The sequence below is a fragment of the Balaenoptera borealis genome (genome assembly GCF_965194805.1).
Source record: "Balaenoptera borealis genome assembly, chromosome: 16".
Taxonomy (NCBI): Eukaryota; Metazoa; Chordata; class Mammalia; order Artiodactyla; family Balaenopteridae; genus Balaenoptera; species Balaenoptera borealis.
In genome coordinates, this window is record NC_138872.1 from 30,853,110 (window position 1) to 30,877,241 (window position 24,132).

Below are 24,132 nucleotides of genomic sequence, written 5' to 3' on the forward strand. Positions count from 1 at the left end.
AAACAAAGATAAAGGGCCACAGGCAGACTGGAAGAAAATATCTGCAGGGTATATAACAAATGATTATCATCCAGAGTATGTAAACCTCTACCCTCCAGAAAAAAAAAAAAAAAAAAAAGCTGAATGTCAACCCAACAGAAAAAGTGGACAAAGTGAAACCGCTAGGTGTCTTTACCCCGGGGGTTGGCGGGTGGGCGCCATGGTGCTCCAAGGAGCTCCAGTCCTTTATGTCTCAGCACAGAAAGAATTCATCTAGGTGCCAAGTGACAGATAAGAAGGGATTTATTAGAATAGAACACTTGTGAGGCTTACAAGTGAGCAGGATAGAGGGTGCCGCACTCCGAGAACTTAGTGGGCTACAGCTTTATGATCAAAGGAAAAATGGGGTGGGGGAAAAGACCACCTTCTTCCTCATTCTTGAGTAGACATCAGGCTTCCATCATAAGCTCCTCCTCCAGGTTGGGCAGGGGAGTTTTCTTGTCCCTGCATGGTCAAGCCAGGACTGTCACGACATTATGTAAAAATTATTTTAGGTTTCAGTACAATAAGGGTCTTTCACTTTCAATGTCACCCTTCCATAAATTATTGTTTTTTATGCGTGCAGAGAGCATGTCCTAGGGGTCATTAACTTACTGAGCTCACTGGGCAGGATGTGGGTCTCATGCCACCATTGTTTTATTGTTTTGGGGCATGTCTCATGCTTCTGTTGCATGGTTTTGTTGCTAAGCAGGCCTGCTTAGTTTTGTGGTTAAGCAAACCTGCTTTCTTGAGTGATCATTAACTTACAGGGGTCTCCCATATTTTTTTCTACTTACAATCCCCTAGTGGGATTAACTGTTTAATCACCTACTTTGTCCCTTTATTCTCTTCCTATCAAAAGGATATAAAGTCATTCTCAGAAAAGGAAGTAGAGCAGGAAAATGCAAAATAAAATGAGAAACCAGCTTTTTATCTACAGAACTGGATTAAATTCTCTTTGTTCCTTTTTTCCTGAGATTTTGGAGGATCTACAGTTGCATTTCTAATCTACTAGTGGTTTAATTAATGAAATAGTTAAATCTGTGCTTTTCCACTAATATCAAGAATATATCAGGTAAAATGAAAATACACAGGATATAGGAAAATATTTACAAATTTTATGTCTGTTAAGAAGCTAATGTCCAGAATACATAAAGAACTCTTTAAACTCAAATAAGCACATGAAAAGATACTCAACATCATTCAGGAAACTGGAATTCTCATTAATTGTTGGTAGGAATGTAAAATGCTGTAGCCACTTTGGAAAACAATTTGGCAGTTCCTCAAAAAGTTAAACATAGATCCATCATATAGCCCAGTATATACCCAAGAGAATTGAAAATATATGTCCACACAAGAACTTGTACTGAGGGGCTTCCCTGGTGGTGCAGTGGTTGAGAATCCGCCTGCCAATGCAGGAAACACGGGTTCAAGCCCTGGTCCGGGAAGATCCCACATGCCACAGAGCAGCTAAGCCGGTGCGCCACAACTGCTGAGTCTGCGCTTTAGAGCCCACAAGCCACAACTACTGAAGCCCGTGCTCCGCAACAAGAGAAGCCACTGCAGTGAGAAGCCTGCTCACCGCAAGAAAGAGTAGCCCCCACTCGCCACAACTAGAGAAGAGCCCGCGCACAGCAACAAAGACCCAACGCAGCCAAAAATAAAAATAAATAAATAGATAAATTTATTAAAAAAAAAAAAAACTTGTACTGAGTGCTCATAGAAGTATTATTCATAATAGACAAAAGTGGCAACAACCCAGATGTCTGTCAGCCAGCGAGTGGATAAGCAAAATGTGGTACATTCATACAATGGAATACTATTTGACAATAAAAAGGAATATAAAGTACTGATACATTCTACAACATGAATGAACCTCGAAAATATGCTGTGCAAAAGCAGTCAGATACAAAGGCTATATGTTATATGATATCACTTATATGGAATGTCCAAAAAAGGGCAAATATATAGAGACAAAAAGTAGATTATTGGTTGCTTAGGGCCGGGGGCAGAAATGGGGAATAATGGGCACAAAGTTTTCCAAAGTAGCTGTACCATTTTTCATTCTCACTAGCAGTGTAGAAAGGTTCAGATTTCTCCACATCCTTATCAATACTTGTGTCTGTCTGTTTGATTGTAGCTGTTCTAGTATATGAGAAATGGTATCTCACTGTGGTTTTGACTTGCATTTCCCTAATGACTAATGAAGTTGAGCATCCTATTGGCCATTTGTATGTGTTTGGAGAACTGTCTATTCAAATTCTTTGCCCAGTTTTAAATTGCATTATCTTTTTACTGTTGACGTATAAGAGTTCTTTATGAATCTAGATACAAGTCCCTTATTGGTTATACAGTTTGCAAATATTTTCTCCCATTCCATGGGTTTCTTTTTACTTTCTTATGGTATCTTTTGAAATACAAAAGATTTCGTTTTTCCCATGTGCTTTTGGTATTGTATCTAAGAAGTCAGTGCCTAACTAACCCAAAAATCGCAATTACTCCTGTGTTTTCTCTTTAAGGTTACATAGATTTATCTCTTTGTATTTAGGTCCGTAATTCATTTTGAGTTAATTTTTGTATATGGTGTGAGGTAGGGGTCCAAATTTATCTTTTTGCATGTAGTTAACCAGTTGTCCCTGCACCATTTGTTGAAAAGACTGTTTTTTTACTATGGAATTTTGGGAGCACATTTGTTGAAAATCAGTTGAATGTAAGAACTTATTTCTGGACTCTCATTTCTATTGCATTGACCTATATGTCTGTCCTTATGCTGGTATCACACTCTTGATTTCTGTAGCTTTGTAGTAAGTTTTGAAATTGGGAAGTCTGAGTCCTCCAACTTTGTTCTTATTTTTCTAGATTGTCATGGCTGTTCTGGGTTCTTTGAATTTCCATATGAATTTTAGGATGAACTTGTCAGTTTCAGTAACATCAACAGAAAGCCAGCTGACATTTGATAGAGATTGCATTGAATCTATAGACCAACTGGGGGTATATTACCATCTTAACAATATTAAGCCTTTTAGTTTATGAACCTGGAATGTCTTTCTATTTCTTTAGTTTTTTATTTTCTTTCAGCAATGTTTTATAAAGTTTTCAATGTATATATCTTATGCTTATTTTCTTAAATTTACTATACAAAGTATTTTATTCTTCTTCATGGTATTGTGAATGGAATTATCTTAATTTCGTTTTCTGATTGTTCATTGTTAATATGTAGAAATACAGTTGATTTTGTATGTTAATCTTGTATCGTGCAACCTTGCTAAACTCATTATTTCTACTAGTTTTTTAGTGGATTAGGGTTTTCTATATACAGGGTTGTGTTGTTTACTAAGAAAGACAGTTCTACTGTCTTTCCTATCTGGATACCTTTTTAAAAAAAAATTTTGGGGGGCTAATTGGCCTGGCTAGAAATTCCAGTACAATGTTGAATAAAAGTGGTGAGAGTGGACATCATTTTCTTGTTCCTGATCTTAGAGGGAAAGAATTCAGTCTTTTTCCATTATGTATGATGTTAGCCTTAGTTTTTTCATACTTGTCCTTTATCAGGTTGAGAAATTTTCCTTCTATTCCTAGACTTTTGAGGGCTTTTGTCGTGATTGGGTGCTGGATTTTGTCAAATGCTTTTTCTGTATCACAATGATGATGTGGTTTTGTTCTTTAGTTTATTAATATTATGTTATACTAATTGATTTAAGGGTATTAAACCAGTCATTCATTCCTGGGATAAAGCCCATTTGCTCATGATGCATAATCCTTTTTACAGTGTTGCTGGATTTAGTTTGCTAGTTGGGTATTTTGTGTCTGTTTTCATGAGAGATATAGGTCTGTTCTATAGTTTTCTTTCTTGTGATGACTGTCTGACTTTGGTACCAGGGTAGTACTGGCTTCATAGAGTGAGTAGGGAAGTATTCCCTCCTCTTGTATTTACTGAAAGAGTTTGCAAAAGTATTAGTATTAATTCTTCTTTAAGTACTGGTAGAATTCACCAGTGAAGCCATCTGGGCTTGGATTTTTCTTTGTGGGAAGAGTTTTGATTATTCATTCAGTCTCTTAGTATAGGTAAGTAAAGTATAATACAGGCAGCTTTTCTATTTCTGCTTGAGTCAGTTTGGGTAACCTGTATTTTATAGGAATTTTTCTGTTTCATCTAAGTGATCAAATTTGTTGGCATACAGCTGTTCCTGTTATTTTCTGGCAAGTAGCTTTTTGGCTATATGTGTTCTCCTGTTTAATCTATTGAAGGGTTTTTGTTTTGTGTCTGATTTTGTTTTATCCTTTTCATTTTGCAAGGTCTCTAAATATTGTGAGGGTTTCTTCCAGAGCTTGCTTTCTTATTTTATGAATGCAATGATCTCTGAAGCCTCCTTGAATTTGCTAAAATTAGTATTTTTCGTTCTCTTAAGTTTCTTGCATTAATCCTTCCTTCAGAGTTAGTCATTCTGTGTGTTTATCTAGGTGGTGCTTTTAGGTTGATGATTTTCTCATACTAGTGATTCCTCAAGGTTGATTTGTATTTATAACTGAATGTCTAAGCTTATGAGTACTGGGTGAACTGAGGTGTCATGAAGGTGTGATGTGATGTCCTAAGGGAGAGGCTGGCTAGCTAGTACCAGGGCTCTCCAGCTCTGGTCTGCTCTGGCTGTTGTTGAATGGTCTGCATTCCTTCCACAGTGGAGGAAGGAAGGAGCAACGGACCAGGTGTGTGGATGCATTTGGCATGTTCATGGTTGTGCCACGTGCCTCCCCACTTGGGGCGTTCTGGCTAGAAATTCAGTGCTTCAGAAGTATCTCTCAGTACTTCTCATAGCACCTTTTCCTCTTATCCCAAACCCTTGTTTTTACATTTCTTCTATAATTTCAGTGAGATCTTGAAGAGGAAGAGAGAGAGAAGCATTTGTTCAATCTTTTTATCTTGAACCAGAATACAGATATTTTGGTAAATGATTTTAGGTATTACATTTTTCTGGTGTTGTGCTTTGCCCTGTTGCTATGTGCACAGTTGCTCATCTTCACAGGAAAAACATGTATAGTCCACAGATCTTAAGCAATTTTGGTGGAATATTTGATGTAGTCATTTTTAAGTTCTTCAGTTGCAGTCTATTTAAAACAACTCAAATACCTACAGGGATGGGGTAGAAAGCAGGTGGGTAAACAGAACAGGTGCAAGGCCATGGAAAGTTGTCAAGGTGGAGACTGTATGACATTGATCAACCAAGACAGATCTGTAAAAGAGCAGATCTTAAATGTTTCACCACAAAAAAGAAATGGTAATTATGTGACATGATGCAGGTGTTAGGTATAGCTATGGTGGTCATCATTTTGCAGTAAGTGTATCAAATCAACACATTGTATACTTTAAATGTGCACTTTAGATTTACACAATGTTATATGTCAGTTATATCTCAATAGAGCTAAGGAGAAAAAAAGACAGGTCTGCTTACAGGTTGTGCACTACATGAGTGACCCCACCTGAAGTATGCAGTGCACAACTGTCCTGAGCAGCCCTGAGAGGTCTAGGCCTCATATGCCTTTCTAGTTGTAAACTCCTGTATGCATCAGGAATCAGTAATTCCACTTATAGAAATGTTTACATATAAACATGGTTATTTTTCTAAAAATGAAAAATTGAAAGCAAACTAAATATCAAAATGTAATGGTTAAGTGACTGTTTGGCTTCATAGAAATCATTCTGCCATTTAAAGTTTTGTTTATGATAGATAAAATAATGTGGTAAAATAATTGTGATCTACATTTTAAAAAATCAAAATTGAAAATTAATATGACCACAACTGTGTAAAACTGTATAGAAAAAAATACTGGAAAGAAAGATCCAAATGTGGACAGTGATCTCTGGGTGGTGAAATTGTATGATTTTTTTTTCCCTTTCCTTGTATTTTTCAAATTTACTATCATGAGCATATATTATTTTTACAATGAATAACAACAAAAACTTTTTTTTTAATGGCTCTGGACTTTCACCTTGCTGTGGTATATTTCTGATTTTCCTGAACTAGCTCTTTTTTGATGTTTTGATCTTATTTCTCAAACTAGTTTTGATGATTATTTAGAAGCAATAAGGAACTTAGATCATTGCAAATAAATCTTGTGGAACGTACTCCACCCAGCTGTACCATAGGAAAAGCCCCTTAAAATTCTTTCTTTCAGCTTGCCAGTGCAATGGCCACAGCAAATGCATTAATCAGAGTATCTGTGAGAAGTGTGAGAACCTGACCACGGGCAAGCATTGTGAGACCTGCATATCTGGCTTCTATGGTGATCCGACCAATGGGGGAAAATGTCAACGTAAGTCAAATTTTTCAGGGTTACTGATTGCAAACCAGGTGGCACATAATGCGTCTGTTTGACTTGTATATCTTGGAGGAAAAAAGCCACTTGGTTTCAGATATTGCATTTCTTAAGTTATACTTGTCAGGAGCTCAGCTGAGCTGGAGGAGAGAGAGCAGAGCTGCCTAGTGTCAGAGTAGCCATTAAAGCAACTAGTCAAAAATGAAGGACTTCCCTGGTGGTCCAGTGGTTAAGACTGCACGCTCAATGCAAGGGGCCCGGGTTCGATCCTTGGTTAGGGAACTAGATCCCACATGCCGCAACTGTGAGCCTGCATGCCACAACTAAAGATCCCCCGTGCGGCAACAAGGATCCTGCATGCCACAACTAAGACCCGGCGCAGCCAAATAAATAAATATTAAAAAGAAAAAAATGAAGGAGTTAAGCCTTTAATCACTTACTGTGATGGTATAAGCAAGAGGCTTAAACTGGAGAAAGCACTGACTCCCCTTGTTCCACTTTCCCTCCTGGAATGGTGCGCTGGTTGAGTGTCAAGTGGATCAGCATAGGCTTGGGGGTCAACTCGTTGTTGAGGGAGGCCCAGCAAAAAGCCTTTTATGGACCCTGGGGTCGGGAGGGAGGGTGAAGGGGAAGGACTAAGAGTGGAAAAGTACCTGAGACTGAGAGTGGGTAAAGCCTCTTTGAGGTTCCCCTCCTCCTCCATATGGAAGCTCAGCAGAGGTGACTGAAGAAGACCCCTGCCCAAGGCCTCAGATAAAGAGACCTAGGAATGAACGTGCCTGAGCTAGGAATGCAAATATGTGAAAGAGAGTGGCCGGCCAGGTGACCTGAGACCTTGACTCAACCCCCCTCAGAGACTTCCACCCAGGCTGGTGTGGGGAGGGCAGCTTTCCTGGTACGGCCCACCAGGGAAAGCCTTTGTCATTGTCTATGGTTCGGCCTCAAAAATCACATGTAGGTTTTTAACCAGGAGCTGGACTCCTCAGTACTTCTACTATTTTTAAAGATTTAAGTAGTCCCATGTTTCCCCATACATGTCAAATAGATTCCTGTAAGCAATAGGGTACTTTATTGTTAGTACACAAATTATATTTTTTAAAATGACAAGTGATACCAATAAACTACTTTTTGGTTTGTTCTAGTTTATAGTGGAAAGACCCGTCAGGTCTTAGTAGGAAAATACATAAGAAAGGAAAATCTCTACCTACTTGCCATATCCCACCTCCAAACTCCTTAGCATGGCTCTTGAGAATCTGACCCCAGAGCATCCAGAAGAGAGTTAGTGTCCTAGTGGAACCTCCCTGGGGTTTAGTTGCTTCATCTGTAAAATGGGGATAGTAGAGTGGTTGTTGAAATGAAAGCAGTCAGCAGGACATAACAGGTAGATGTGAGCAATTATTATTACTCTTCTGATGTCCTTTCTCACCACTCTTAAGTAAAATTTCTTGCTCAGATTAAAAGGTATTAAGTAAAACTGTTTTTTCACTCTTTGTGAATAGATTTCATCCATTAGACAGAGATCAGAGTACTTGACATTATTGAGTGGTGAGTATATATAAGGCATTGTGCTGGTAGCTACCTGAGACAGTGCTGCTTTTATTATCCTCAGGATCAAGTAGTCTGCCCAAGGTCTCAGTGTGAGATTTGGCCATGCTGAGAACCATATCCAGGATGTGTGACTTTAGCTGTTGGGCCTGGTTGTGCCACTGTGAGGGTGCCATCATCCCCATATCTTCAGCTCTCATCTTAGAAAAATTACATTCTCCTCTGTGGCATCTGTGAGGCCTGAGTACAGTTGTTCAGAACTCAGAGCTAGCTTTATTTTTTAGAGTCACAATCCATAATAGAAAGCATGATTTAAAAATACTGTGAGTGGGCTTCCCTGGTGGCGTGGTGGTTGAGAATCTGCCTGCCAATGCAGGGGACACGGGTTCGAGCCCTGGTCTGGGAAGATCCCACATGCCGTGGAGCTACTAGGCCCATGAGCCACAACTACTGAGCCTGTGCGTCTGGAGCCTGTGCTCCGCAACAAGAGAGGCCACGATAGTGAGAGGCCCGCGCACCGCGATGAAGAGTGGCCCCCGCTTGCCGCAACTAGAGAAAGCCCTCACACAGAAATGAAGACCCAACACAGCCAAAAATAAATAAATTAATTAATTAATTAATTTTAAAAAAGAAAAGAAAAACACTGCCTGTGCTTCACCTTCAAAGATGAGCAGGTGGTGATGGGCCCAAAAGAAAAAAAAAAAAATACTGTGAGTGACACCAAGTCTTTAATGTTTTCTTCTTAGAATTGTATAGTCCTTAAGCCATGGATAACAACGATGAGTTTTTGAATGCTTACTGTGTTTTATTCATGTATTATCTCATTTAATCCTCCCCAAAACCCTACGGGATAGGCACTGTTATTATCCCTGTCACATGGATGAGGAGGCTGACTTAGAAAGGGAGCTAAGTGGAGGGACCTGAATTCAAACCCAGGCAAACTGAACTTTAGGCCTTTGCTTTTGTTAGCACACTGCACCTCTCTCCATCCTCAGTAGAGCCCCGAGTTGAACCCTAGTGTTTCTCACTCCAGCATAAATTTTCTTCGCCACTGCACTATTCTATTCATAGGTTTCTTTGGATTTTTTTTCTCCACCGGATTTCCTTTAAAAGTACACCGATCTCCAGCCTAATACTTTTAATTTATTCACAGAAAAACAGTTTGTAGAGTGAAAAGGTATTGAGCAAAAGGATTCATTTATTTCACCTGGAGTATAAAGTTTGTCATAACTCACACTTATGTGTTGGATGAAAGAAGGTGGAGATGTGTTAGTGGCTAGAGGAGGGAGATGACAAGTCATCTGCTGTTAAGGAAGAAGAAGGCAGGCAAGGGTGTGAATCCTAGAGGGCCGCTGAAACACTGACCTGCCATTGGAATCCTGCCTCAGAAGCGTGGCCATTGTGGAGAAGTCTCCTCAGCTAAGGCAGAGCTTAGCCAGACCAACCCTCCCCCCAGAGGGCAGTCATCGCTCAGAGGTCTCTATGAGGACAGGGACTGTGTCTGTGTGCCACACTGGAGATGCTTCAGAAATGTTTATTGAGTGAATGAGAGAATGGTGATAGTGAAAAACGGAGTCTATTGCAAAGATCTTTGCAAAGTCTATTGCAAAGTCTGTTGCAGAGGGATGACCTCAGATTGGCAGCAGACACTGATATTTCTCTTTCCTCCTGGCCTGTGACTTTGGCTTCTTTAATGTTGCCTTGACATTATTTGAGATAAATCACTAGCTAAAAAACAAGAATTGTACCCCTTAAATGAATGCATTTATTTTACCTGGCTTTCCTGTTGAATCCAGTTGAGATAATATTATTTGTTTTAGGAAAAGTCTCTAATAGTGGTAATCTTTTAAGCCAGTTGTGACCACCCACTTTCCTTTTCCTTCTCCCCAGCATGCAAGTGCAATGGGCACGCGTCGCTGTGCGATACCAACACGGGCAAGTGCTTCTGCACCACCAAGGGTGTCAAGGGGGACGAGTGCCAGCTGTGAGTACCACACTCCTGGGACTCCTGCCACAGGCCATACCTCATCAGGGAGGGCCAAGGGGCTGTGAAACTGCCTGAACCCCAAGAGCCACCCTTTTCTCTGGGCCTTGTTGCCGTGGGCTCTGAGGGATCCCAAGTTGATTGACTTGAAGTTTTGCCCTTTCTCCTTCAGATAGGTGTAATTTAGTCACCCTCCATACTGGGAAGGTTGTCAGTTTAGCAGTAATTCCTTAATGGCTCTTTAAATCACAATTTTATGTTTGAGTGACACTGACAGTTCCTTGCTTGCTGACTTGGATTAGTCTTTTAACTTCACTAACAACTTGATTTTTGTCATATCAGGAGATTTTCCTAAAAGATAGAGTTAGAAGAGCTGGTATTCCAGGACAGTATTTTATTTGGCATTTTGGTTGTCTAATAGAGAGGTCATCTTGCCTTTAACACACCCTCCCTGTTCTAGCATTTTCCTTGGTGAAGTATGTCAAACATTTTCCGGGGAAGAGTTTGGGGTTCCCATCCATGAGGATGCAAACAGCATCAGGCAGATGTGGGGATTCAGCACTGGCTGTGCCTCCACTGAGTAGGGTGCTGTTGAGGCAAATCACTTAACTGTGTTAAGCCTCATTTTCCCCATCTATCAATAGTGAGGCTAGTGGTAATTGTTTTTAGTGTCCTGGTGAGTTGAAACAAGAGAGATTGTTCCCCAGGGTCCCTCTGCCTCACCAGAAAACCTCATAAAATAAGCTCTCAATTTAATTTTTAAATCTAGGCTCCTGTAAATAGAAAAATGTAATAGAGCAAAATTAATAACCCCTGCCTTCAGTTAATGGTATACAACAAAGAAATGAAGTGTAGATCTAGTGAAAGACTTTCTCTTTAGGAAATTTTAAATATAAACAAGTGCTGATAATCACTCTAGATAAAAAGATACAACATCCTTGTATTATTTATCTGGCAAAAGTGCTTCACCCAAGCTTTCCCCTTCTTTCCTCACAGTTCATAGCTATTGTGCCTGCCTGAATCACTTTGTAAAGTGGGAGCCTGGGTTTTACTGATGTTCATAGATGATATTTATGAGGAAATTAATAATTCTTTTTTACTAGAACTTATTTTTTTCTCCAGACTGATGAACCATGTCCAAGGGTTGTTTTTTGTGTTTTGTTTTTTAAGTGATTCTTGGTTTTTAGCCTTCTCTCACTTGTATTTAAAGAACAGGTTCAATTTATCCAGGAAAAGTGAATATATGAAAAATGTTTTTATTCTTTTTCAATAACAGCTCTGATTTTATTGCAGTAATAAAAACAGACAGCTAGATGGCCCTAGGAGAAAAACACATGTAAGATAGCCGTTCTTCCACTTAGCCACCATTTACATCTTGTGGCATAATCTTATCTAAACAGTTTGCCTTTGCCACAGTCTCATCTACACCCACACATTCCAAAATGGATAAAAACTTACTACTTTATTAGCAACTAACCACAGGTAAATCAATTTGAAAACTGTTTTAACTGCACTTTTAGAAGACTATTTAGTCCATACAAAAGTGAACATGTGTTTTTCATGATAATAAATAGGATCTAAATTTTATTTTATTTGAATTTATCTCATGTGCTTTGGCAAGTGTTTATCAGTTGGTGGTGGTGTGAACTGCTGGGCAGTCAGCATTGAAAATGAATGCAAAGTCTTGTTAGTCCATCTGATTTGAGTAACAGTGAAGAATGTAATTATACTGACTCAAAAACTGGTAGTTTGGGCTTCCCTGGTGGTGCAGTGGTTGAGAATCTGCCTGCCAATGCAGGGGACACGGGTTCGAGCCCTGGTCTGGGAAGATCCCACATGCCACGGAGTAACTGGGCCCGTGAGCCACAACTACTGAGCCTGCGCGTCTGGAGCCTATGCTCCGCAACAAGAGAGGCCGCGATAGTGAGAGGCCCGCGCACCACGATGAAGAGTGGCCCCCGCTCGCTGCAACTAGAGGAAGCCTTCGCACAGAAACGAAGACCCAACACAGCCAAAAATAAATAAATAAATAAATAAATAAATTTTAAAAACAAAAAAAACTGGTAGTTTATATAAAAAGATCTACTTGATTTTAAAGTGAATGTAGATTCTAAGTAACAACAGAAAATAATCTTCATTTTTTTCATTTTTTTCCCCCAGATGTGAAGTAGAAAATCGATACCAAGGAAACCCTCTCAAAGGAACATGTTATTGTAAGTGTTTTTGCAGTTCTCATTTGTCTAGAAGCAAAGTAGTTCAGTAAAACATTATTTTCTTTAACATGGTTTGAGAATGATAAGTGCTATAGGAATATAGTAACCACCCATAGAAGTGTTGCCTAATTTGATGTGTTACATTCTATTAAATTTAATACATATGTAAATACTATTTTAAGCTGCTTTAATTCTGGTTGTGGTTTATATCAGTATGTCCATAGCAAATATCAGGGAAGAGTACAGAGATACACGTCTCTGGCTCTCCTGATTTACGTTCTCTTGAAACCTTATTTCATTTGCCATTATCTGGTTGGGGTCATTGTATGTCATATTTTAGGATCGATCAAAAACAGAATTCTTAAAATATAGTTGAAGTTATCCTCTCTGAAACTGATTTGTGTTAACCACCTCTCTAGGAACTAATATGTAAAATAAAATATCTAGTGACTGACTTACAGTGAATGGTAAATCTGGCAAGGTGACCAGGTCCTTATGGGTAAATGCATTTTCTTCTTGTAGGAGAATCCACATACTAGGTCAGATTATGGAACCAGAGGAAAATGAGCTAATGTTTTCACATTCTGCTATAATTATATACTGGCTTTTCTGGGTTAAATAATGTCCCCTCAAAATTCATGTCCAGCTAGAACCTATAAATGTGTTTTTCTAGAAAAAAACAAGAGAAAAACTTCATGACCTTGTATATGGGAAAAGGTCCTTAGATGTGATTCGAAAAGCACAATTCATAAAAGAAAAACTCGTTTATTAGGACTTACCAAATTTAAAACTTGTGTTTTTAAAAAATACTGTTTAAAAAGTAAAAAGGGACTTCCCTGGTGGCGCAGTGGTTAAGAATCCGCCTGTCAATTCAGGGGACACGGGTTCAATCCCTGGTCCAGGAAGATCCCACATGCCACAGAGCAACTAAGCCCGTGCACCACAACTACTGAGCCTGTGCTCTAGACCCCGCGAGCCACAACTGCTGAGCCTGCATGCCACAACTACTGAAGCACACGCGCCTAGAGCCCATGCTCCACAACAAGAGAAGCCACCACAATGAGAAGCCCACACACTGCAATGAAGAGGAGGCCCCACTCACCACAACTAGAGAAAGCTCACGCGCAGCAATGAAGACCCAACGCAGCCAAAAATAAATTAATTAATTAATTTTAAAAAAAGTAAAAAACAAGCTACAGACTAAGGAAAATGTTTACAAAGCGTATCTTTGATTAAGAGTTTGTATTCAGAATATATAAAGAACTCTTACAACTGGATAAGGGGACAATTTCAGTTAAAAACAAAGATTTGAATAGGCATTTCACCAAAGAAGATAGACGAATTGCCAATAAGCACATGAAGAAATGTGTAACATTGTTAGACATTTGGGATATGTGTATTAAAACCACAATGAGGGGGCTTTCCTGGTGGTGCAGCGGTTAAGAATCCACCTGCCAATGCAGGGGACACGGGTTCGAGCCCTGGTCCGGGAAGATCCTACATGCCGCAGAGCAGCTAAGCCCATGTGCCATAACTACTGAGCCCGTGCTCTAGAGCCCGTGAGCCACAACTACTGAGCTCACGCACCACAGCTACTGAAGCCCGCCTGCCTAGAGCCCGTGCTCTGCAACAAAAGAAGCCACCGCAATGAGAAGCCCATGCACCGCAACGAAGAGTAGCCCCCACTAGCCACAACTAGAGAAAGCCCGCACGCGGCAACAAAGACCCAACGGAGCCGAAAAAAACACAGTGAGATACACCCGTAGAATGACTAGAATCAAAAGCCAATACAGTGGCTTAATAGAAGACAACTGGATTCTCATATATGCTTCTGCATTCAATCTGTTGCACTATGTCTCTTTGGTTAAAGTACACACAAAAAAAACCTGGCCCCACCAGACATATAGTTAGAAAAGGATGGAGTGTTTTAATAACCTTTTCAGGTAACTGGGTATTATCCTTTGATACCATATCAAAACCAGGCAACTGGTCATTTCTTAAAGGTTAGTTTATAAAGTGAAACCTGAAACCATATCAATTAATTTTTTGTAATCTGGTACCTTATATTTCTCTGTCTTGAAAAATAAAAGCCAATACCAAGTTTTAGCAATGATGTGGAGAAAGTGAAACCCTTATAAATTTTTTGTGGGACTATAAAATGGTTTTCCACTTTGGAAAATCATTTGGCAGTTTTTTGAACAGTTAAAAATAAACTTACCAACAACTCCCCATTTCCCTCTTCCCCTACCCTCTAACAACCACCATTCTACTTTGTCTATATGACTTTGACTATTCTAGGTACCTCATATAAGTGGAAATATACAGTATTTGTCTTTTTGTGATACATTTATTTCATTTAGCATAATGTCCTCAAGGTTCATTCATGTTGTAGCATGTGTCAGAATTTCCTTTCTCTTTAAGACTGAGTGATATTCCATTGAATGTATATACCACATTTTGTTTATCCATTCATCTGTTGATGGACACTTGGTTTGCTTCCACCATTGGGCTATGATCTCTTTGGCTGCTATGAACATGGTTGTACAAATAGCCCTTCAGGATCCTACTTCCAGTTCTTTTGGGATATACTCAGAAGTGGAATTGCTGGATCATTTGGTAATTCTATTTTAATTTTTTGAGAAACTGCCATACTGTTTTTCACAGCAGCTGCACCATTCCCACCAGCAGTGCACAAGGATTCCAATTTCTCCACATCCTCACCAACACTTTTTTTGGTGATAGCCATCCTACTACAGGTGATGTGTTATCTCATTGTGGTTTTGATTTGTATTTCCCTAATGATCATTGATGTTGAGCACCTTTTCATGTGCTTATTGGCCATTTGTATATCTTCTTTGGAGAAATATCTATTAAGTCTTTGCCCATTTTTAAATCGGGTTGTTGAATTGTACATTACTTCTTAGAATTAAATTATACTATCTTTAGCCAGTAGGCTCTTTTTCAAGCTATGTTCTTTTGCTACATTACATTAGTCTTTGAATGCTTTCTTGCTTTCTAGAATAAGATAACTGAGGCACATATTCCTTGCCCCAAACCTGGAATCAACCATTTTTACTTGGAGTCTTGGTTTCTTTTATACCATTAATTTATAGCTTTGTATCTTTAAGCATAAATAGATGCTCAATTAATATTTGTAGGTAAGTTAGCTTGGAGCCTAAAATCTCAACCAGGGTCATGATACAAGGAGGTTTTGGTGGGTTAACTCAAACAAAATGACATTGCCCACAGACTTTGCCAAAAGTGCTTTCCTGGCTGTTGAATATTTATGAGAAAATCAATCTGTATCTCTAGAGACCTATTCTGTTTTGTTTCGTTTCAGTTTTTAAATACATATTTCTTTCTTTCCATAGATACTCTTCTTATTGACTATCAGTTCACCTTTAGCCTATCCCAGGAAGATGACCGCTATTACACAGCCATCAATTTTGTGGCTACACCTGATGAAGTAAGATTTAAAAGTCTTCTTACTTTGTTTTGAATTTGTGTGGAACTTTTTCTTGGTCACTATGGATAGAAGCAGTGCCTTAGCGGCGGTCTCCAGAGTGGAGTCCACAGGATGATGTTTAGAGGTACAGGAAAGAAATGTTAGAATCTACATTTATCTCCTTTCTATTTAAAAGGTGAGATTTACCATGTTGTTAAGATTTACCATGATCTGATATACAGAGTGACATTGACTCCACACATACTTGGTTTGCCCATCAGCCCATCACAGCCCCATACAGGAAAGGAGAGGAGACTGCAAGGGGAACTTCCCTGTTAGGGGGGCAGTGTCAGAACCCAGATTTACTCTCTCAGAATGGAAATTAATACCAGTGATGCAAGGCAGGGGTGACACTTATGCTCCTAGAATGAGTTCTTATCCTCATTAAGAGGTAAAAACAGTGAAGAAGTCAGCCAGAAATAATTGAAATTACTAAGGTAACTATTTGAAATGTATTTTTATATCTACTGTTGTTAATGGTAAACCCCAGCCTGCCATAAGGTATTACCTAGAGGTAAAAGGGAGCCAACACAGCATGATATTTAAAAGTAAAGCATCTAGAGTATGAACATGCACCTATATGATTTCTTCAGTGAAATATAAAGTCATTTAATACCTCCTCTGGTACATAATGAAATTTTACTAAACCTGATGGTAAATTATTTAGGAGCCTCCTTGGAGGTTTCTTATTTTTCATCAACATACACAAAGCCATTTACCATTACAAAAATACAATAAATGTAACAAATAATACATGGAAAACAATATGATAATAAGCCAAAGTATATTCCTTTGATAACGGATGTTATCAGCAAGCACTGCTAGATTTAAGAAATAAATAAATCAGTAGTAAAATGGAGTCCAGTGTGGGATGTTTACAATTAAATGAAAGTAAGATTTGTTTTTTGTATTCCACTTCAATGATAAAATTAAGAAGAGATGTACTAGAGAAGATACATTCTCATGAGTGAATAGCTTTTTAAGTAAAAATAATAAATGACTTTCAATGAAAATGTTTTGTGGAAAAACTGTGTTGGTATATCATTTCAGTGGCTGTACTGACCAGAATTTTTTTTTTAATTTTTTAGAATAAGGCTATAGCAAAAGTACCACACATGAAATTTATTTACTGCCTTGTTTCTCTTATGACAGAATATTTAATAGTTACACAATGTATGTGTCCTGTCTTTTACAAAAGCACCAAGATTTCAAGGTTATTAATCCTTTCCAGGGAAAGAAGTAATCGCTAGTAATGTGCTACCAGCAAATATTAAAAAATAGGGAATTCCCTGGCGGTCCAGTGTTTAGGACTCCATGCTTCCAACTGCAGGGGGCACGGGTTCGATCCTTGGTCAGGGAACTAAGATCCCACATGCCGTGACGCCTCTAAATAAATAAATAAGTAAATAAACACTTGAGCTGTCCCTTTAAGAGAATGATGAGGCCTTATCAATAAATGAGAAGGTAACTGCTTTATGAGAGAAACTTCTGGTTTGGAGATCACGTTTTGGAAATAGCTGTTTGGAAATGCTTCCATTGTTGTAATTTTTGTGCTGTAAAAACTATCAAAAGAATGCTCTTTAAAATCTCAATTTTCTAACCTGTTTTAAAAATCTTTCAATGTGAAGAATTTCAGCAGGATTGGATTCAAAAATTTAAAACACAACATCTGACTCATTTGGAAAAACAATTTTTTGGCCCCAAGAAAGAGATTTATGAGCCAAATTTCAGGGAAAACTAAAAATTAGTATCATGATTTACCCAACACAACTGACAGTGCTCTTCTTCCAGCTGGCCCAACACATTCCTCAGAGATACCTTTTTCAGTCATTAAAACCAAGAGTCACAATAAATTAAACTAGCTCTTCAAACTGCTGTATCTCTAAGTGGTATACAAAGTTTTCAAAGGTAATAAAACATATTCTGTCATATTTCTCTTGAAATAATAATTTTAGTAAGAGAAAAATGTTCTTAATCATGGGTGAAGACAATTAAAAGTTTTTAAATTTAGTTTATTTCAGCTTTATGTGCTATTCCTTAAAAACCACTTCCATTTTGGAGAACTTTACACTGTATATAATCTATGGGTTCAGAAGTACATAGGTTTGATTTATAAGTTAGTATAAATTGAGACACTTGACCAAGTGTTTTATTCTTCAGACATTTGGAAAGGGCTGCCCAGAGGATCCTTAAGAGGCTGATTCCCTAACATAGGTCACAGGATGTAAGTCACTGTGCTCTGATGAGGGTCTTTTTAAAAGATACTTTTCCATGGAGTTAGGCATTCGATAAAGCATTAAATCCCGTATACTTTTTTTTTAATTTAACTAATTTATTTATTTATTTGGTTGCACTGGGTCTTGGTTGCAGCAGGCAGGCTCCTTAGTTGTGGCATGAGAACTCTTAGTTGCGGCATGCATGTGGGATCTAGTTCCCTGACCAGGGATTGAACACGGGGCCCCTGCATTGGGAGCACAAAGTCTTAACCACTGTGCCACCAGGGAAGTCCCTAAATCCCATATACTTTTATGGGAGGGAAATGAAATTTGTTTTGGATATATTGCTTATGTTAAGGTTAGAAATTTTGCTAACTATTCTATAAGCATGAGTTTCTCTTAAGACATTAAAATATCTTTTTGTAATTAAGAAAGTTGAGAGTAGTAAAATTTAACTACTGCTTTCTTTTAAAATCAGGAAACTGTTACAATAATTCATTTTCTAATTATTTGTACATCTCATCAGCAAAATAGGGATTTGGACATGTTCATCAATGCCTCCAAAAACTTCAACCTCAACATCACCTGGGCTGCCAGCTTCTCAGGTAAAGACATACCTAGAGAAGACCTTCCAAGTGGAGATAATTGATTGAGAAAGAGTTGAGAAAAGGGGCTCTGGAGACAGACAGATGGGTTTGAAACCCACTTTTGCCACTTATTAGCTGGAAGACCTTGAGCAAGTGTCTAAAATCTCTCTCTAGACCCTTAGGGTTATTCATCTTAAAGAGAAGGTAATAATACTTATACTGTAGATTAAATTTGGCTATACCTGTCAGTGCCTGCCATGGTATCAAGATCAGTACATGCTCACGACCCCTGCCCTACTACCACCATTAATACCATTGCTGCAGCCTCTGCTGTGGCGCTGCCATCATCATCTCCATCCATGCTTCAGAAGTGAAAAATGCAATTGACTCAGTTTCAAGAAATGGAAACATTTTTAATAGAATGAGATTTTAGTAGGTACAGGGGAAAATGTACTTTGGGAATTAAATAAAGCTCTAAGAGCACAGCTTTTGCTGTCTTGTTTATCTTACAGTGATTTACTAAAGATCTTCTGAGCAGAAAATCTAAAGAAAAAAGGGTGGCCCTGATGTAGTGGTTAAGAATGTAGCTCAGCGGACCTAGATTTGAATTCTCCCTGTTACTTGTTTTCTGAGCCAGTTTCCGCAGGTATGAAATGGTGTAATAAAAACACCCAGCCATGTAGAATGTTCTGAGGATTAAATGGGATAATAAATGAAGTACTCAGTGTAAGTGCTAGAAACATGGGATATTCTCATCAAATGGTAATTATATTTCATCATCATTATTACTATCACAATACTGTTCTTTGGTCAAAACACAATCAATTAGACTGAAACAAAATAAAAACATTACTTTGCACATCACTTTGTGTTCATCATATCTTAAAAGATTGTGTAGAATTCAGAAAAGGTTCAGAAACTTGCAGTGAAGAGAGGCCTTTAAGAAAAAGTCTGAATTATCAGAGCCTTTGTTTGGAGAAAGGTGGCATCCCTGAGTATGTGATTGATTTACAATGACAGTCTCAATGAGGACCAGCCAGTCTGGCTTCAGTCACAGGATTTAACTCAGACATGGGAAAAGCCTATTTCATGAATCTTTATAAACACTAGAATTCCTGGCTGAGGGAAAATGTGGAATGTTGAAGGACTGCCTGGGAATAGGATAGGTTTATATCAGATTGGGGGGATTTAGAGTCAGTTGTAGCTGGTAGCAGAAGGGACTGAGTGACCGCTAGAGCTCCTTCCTCCCTGCTGCTGTTGAGACTTGCAGTCACTGCTAGTTAAAAAGTGAGGGCTGAATCCGTGTCCCTGGTATGGGGGATCTAGAGCACTGCCAAACAGGTTTAAGGGGGCAGTGCAAAGCAAGGGAAGTGTTGTGGGCAGAGTGAATGCCATTGCTTGTTAATAGGATTCTACTGGTATCTGGATTTTCAAAGCCACATGTAGCCTGTTTCTGTGGGAGGAGTTGTAGGGGATCCTGGTAAAGCCATTTGGGTTAAGGGCATAGGCTTGTGTATCAGCCCTCCTAGCTTCAAATCCCAACTGTACTTCCTGGCTATGTGACCTGAGCCAAGTTACTTAACTTTCCTGAACCTGAGTTTTCTGATGTGTAAATGAGGATAATAGTTGTTAGAATTAAATGAGATTGAGCTCTTAAAGGCCATTTCTGGAACATAGTGTTTAATAAATGCTAACTATTATCATTATTATTAGTGAGGGCAGATTCGGTCCCCAAAAAAAAGTCTGTTTATTTCATTCTTTTCTTCCTAACAGCTGGAACCCAGGCTGGAGAAGAGATGCCTGTTGTTTCAAAAACAAACATTAAGGAGTACAAAGATAGTTTCTCTAATGAGAAGTTTGATTTTCGCAACCACCCAAATATCACTTTCTTTGTTTATGTCAGTAATTTCACCTGGCCCATCAAAATTCAGGTAAGAAGTGCTTTCTAGTCTTATACTTGCAAAGATGGTGAAATGTCTGTAGTGAAACTAAATTCACTAATCTGTAACTTGCAGTAAATGAGATGTACAATATTAATATTGTTTTGCCTTTGTAATATCTGTGGTAAAGGAGTGCTGAGCACATACCATAAAAGAAGATTGTAGTAGGGCTGCCTTAAATCACTTATGAAGGAAATTTATAAGCACTTTTAAAAATAAATTTATTTTTATTTATTTATTTTTGGCTGAGTTGGGTATTTGTTGCTGCACACGGGCTTTCTCTAGTTGCAGCGAGCGGGGGCTACTCTTTGTTGTGGTACTTCTCACTGTGGTGACTTCTCGTTGCGGGGCACAGGCTCTAGGTGCATGGGCTTCAGTAGTTGTGGCACGTGGGCTCAGTAGTTGTGGCTTGTGGGCTCTAGAGCTCAGGCTCAGTAGTTGTGGCTCACGGGCCTAGTTGCTCCGCGGCATGTGGGATCTTCCTGGACCAGGGATCAAACCCGTGTCCCCTGCATTGGCAGGCGGATTCTTAACCACTGTGCCACCAGGGAAGTCCCTGTAAGCACTTTTGAAAGCAAGTTGATATATAACAGATTTGGTAATTACAACTGTATTTATTTCTTCGTTAAGGACTTGTCACTAAAAAGCCTGTAGAGCTACACAAAGAGCTTCAATTCTGGAATGAGTAAGGTGTATATAAATGAAGCAAACACACATAACCAGTGAAAGCTGGAGTATGGAAAGTGCCATATGAGAAGATCCCCAAAATGCTATCAGGTTTTAAAGGAGCATAGGATGGAGGGTAATGGAGACATAGTGGGGGACAGTATAAGGTCGCCTTAAGGGTTTAGGCCTTATAGTCAGACAGATGCAGGTTTGAGTCCTGGCTTGCTCTTGTACAATTCCTGTAGCCTCTCCACGACTCAGATTCTTTGTACATGTGACCTGAAAGGGTAGGTCTAAGAGTTCATGTTGCCTGCTGCAGCTACTGCTGCTATCAACCTGCTCCTTTTCTCTGTTCCCAGGGGACCAGTGCACTCCCTCTTATCCAGGCTTGACCCATGGCCCCATTTGTGCTCTTTATAAGCATCTGCCACTATGTCTTTGAGGCCTTGCCTCAGCACTTTCTGCTTTAACCCCCTTCATTTTGGGTAAAGGTGTGGAGTTCCGGGAAGGGTGGACTTTTGTTTGTTTGTTTGTTTAATTTATTTTTTATATAGCAGGTTCTTATTAGTTATCTATTTTATACATATTAGTGTATATATGTCAATCCCAATCTCCCATTTCATCCCACCACCACCACCCCCCTTTTCCCCCCCTTGGTGTCCATACGTTTGTTCTCTACATCTGTGTCTAAGCGTGGACTTTGGAACGACTGGTTCACCTTTAGCCGTGGAAACGTGGTCACTAGACTGGGGCTCTGACTGCTTGCCAACTTTCAGTAGCGTGATCAAGTGGAGCAGGTCGCCACTGATCATTTGGGATGGGCTTGAAATCTGGTTCTGGTGGGTATGTGTTCATGCCTTGGGACTGTAACTAAAGAGCAGTCAGTCACTCTTTTCCTTTCTGGAATGTGGAGGACAGGCTCTGTGTTGTATTTTTTTCTCACCACCCTCTTTTTCTATTTAGATGGTCCACAGATTTGTTTACCCTCTAATCTGCTTCTTCCTTTGTTCTTGCACACTCTCTGCTTCCCTTCCCAGCTAGCCTTCTTGTAAGCATTGACCACACTCCCTGTTTGTTTCCTCTTATCCATTCACCCATCAGCCTGCAACAGTCTGCCTTCCTCCTTCACCACATCCTGAAGCTGCCTGCCACGGTGGACTCTAGTAACTGAATTCTTTAGTCCCGTTCTCCTTCTCATTGCATGATTTGAGTCAGTATCTTTCCTGCCTTCCTGGTCCTTTCCCTGATTCTCTGGCCTGTCTTTTTAAGGAATCTTCTTCCTTAAACACTGAGGTTGTCTGAGATTCAGGCCATGGTTCTCCTCTGTCTTTATCCCACTTGTAAGACTTATTGTACTACTCCTGTACTGGTGATTCTCAGTACTCTGTCTTCAGCCCTGCTTACACTTGAACTCCAGACCAGTGTTCTTGGTTGCTGCCTAGGCATCTCTACCTGGCCATTCACAGGCTCCCTGTACTCAGGGAGTCATTCTTGTGATCTTAGCCCCAAACCCTGTGCTTCCTTTCTAGTGAATGGCACCACTATTTGTCCTATTGCATAAGCCAGGACCCTGGAAATTATTTGCATTTCTGGAATAAACCTGACTTGGCATGATATATGATTTTTTACTATATGTGTTGCTGGACTCAGTTTGCTAATATTTTGGTTAGAATTTTGTATCTATCTCATGAGTGAGAAAGTCCGGTAATTTTCCTTTCCTGTCTTTGTTATGGTTTTTATATCAAAGTTAAACAAACCTTTATTTATAAATTGAGGAGTTATCTCTCTTTCTCATTTCTGGAAGAGGTTATATAAGATTAGAATTATATGAACCTTGCATACTTGATAGATCCCTCTTGTAAAATCATTTGATTCTGGTGTTTTATTTGTGGAGTTTCGTTTTCTTTTTTAACTGCTGATTCAACTTCTTTAATAGTTACGGGATGTTTTGGATATTCTCTCTCTATTTGCATTACTTAAGATAATTTTTTCTAGATGTTAATTTATTTCATATGTTTTCAAATGTATTGACACAAAGTTGTTCACACTGTCCTCTTTTCTAATCTTGGCAGCATCTGTGCTTAAGTGTATTGAATCATTTACTTAAAAATGGTTAAAATGGTAAATTTTATATTAATATATATTTACCCCAATTTTTTAAAGTTTAAAAAAACAGACCAGAGGGCAGACAGTAAAAGCAAGAACTACAATCCTGCAGCCTGTGGAACAAAAACCACATTCACAGAAAGATAGGCAAGATGAAAAGGCAGAGGGCTATGTACCAGATGAAGGAACAAGATAAAACCCGAGAAAAACAACTAAATGATGTGGAGATAGGCAACCTTCAAGAAAAATAATTCCGAATAATGATAGTGAAGATGATCCAGGACCTCAGAAAAAGAATGGAGGCAAAGATCGAGAAGATGCAAGAAATGTTTAACAAAGACCTAGAAGAATGAAAGAACAAACAAACAGAGATGAACAATACAATAACTGAAATGAAAACTACACCAGAAGGAATCAGTAGCAGAATAACTGAGGCAGAAGAACGGATAAGTGACCTGGAAGACAGAATGGTGGAATTCACTGCTGCAGAACAGAATAAAGAAAAAAGAATGAAAAGAAATGAAGACAGCCTAAGAGACCTCTGGGACAACATTAAACACAACAACATTCACATTATAGGGGTCCCAGAAGGAAAAGAGAGAGAGAAAGGACCCGAGAAAACATTTGAAGAGATTATAGTCGAAAACTTCCCTAACATAGGAAAGGAAATAGCCACCCAAGTCCAGGAAGCGCAGCGAGTCCCATACAGGATAAACCCAAGGAGAAACACACTGAGACACATAGTAATCAAATTGACAAAAATTAAAGACAAAGAAAAATTACTGAAAGCAGCAAGGGAAAAACAACAAATAACATACAAGGGAACTCCCATAAGGTTAACAGCTGACTTCTCAGCAGAAACTCTACAGGCCAGAAGGGAGTGGCATGATATACTTAAAGTGATGAAAGGGAAGAACCTACAACCAAGATTACTCTACCCGGCAAGGATCTCATTCAGATTCAATGGAGAAATCAAAAGCTTTACAGACAAGCAAAAGCTAAGAGAATTCAGCACCACCAAACCAGCGCTACAACAAATG

General features: G+C 39.1%; 1 protein-coding gene across 7 annotated transcripts in view; it reads left to right on the forward strand.

Moving 5' to 3' along the window:
• ATRN (attractin) overlaps nucleotides 1-24,132 on the forward strand; it is a 160,014-nt gene that overhangs the window by 86,851 nt on the left and 49,031 nt on the right. For all 7 annotated transcript variants that reach the window (XM_082358973.1, XM_082358967.1, XM_082358968.1 and 4 more), the window contains 6 exons: nucleotides 6,190-6,327; nucleotides 9,766-9,859; nucleotides 12,020-12,072; nucleotides 15,444-15,538; nucleotides 18,320-18,398; nucleotides 20,154-20,311. In XM_082358973.1, the coding sequence (XP_082215099.1) occupies nucleotides 6,190-6,327; nucleotides 9,766-9,859; nucleotides 12,020-12,072; nucleotides 15,444-15,538; nucleotides 18,320-18,398; nucleotides 20,154-20,311 (617 nt within the window). The remainder of the gene's footprint in view (nucleotides 1-6,189; nucleotides 6,328-9,765; nucleotides 9,860-12,019; nucleotides 12,073-15,443; nucleotides 15,539-18,319; nucleotides 18,399-20,153; nucleotides 20,312-24,132) is intronic.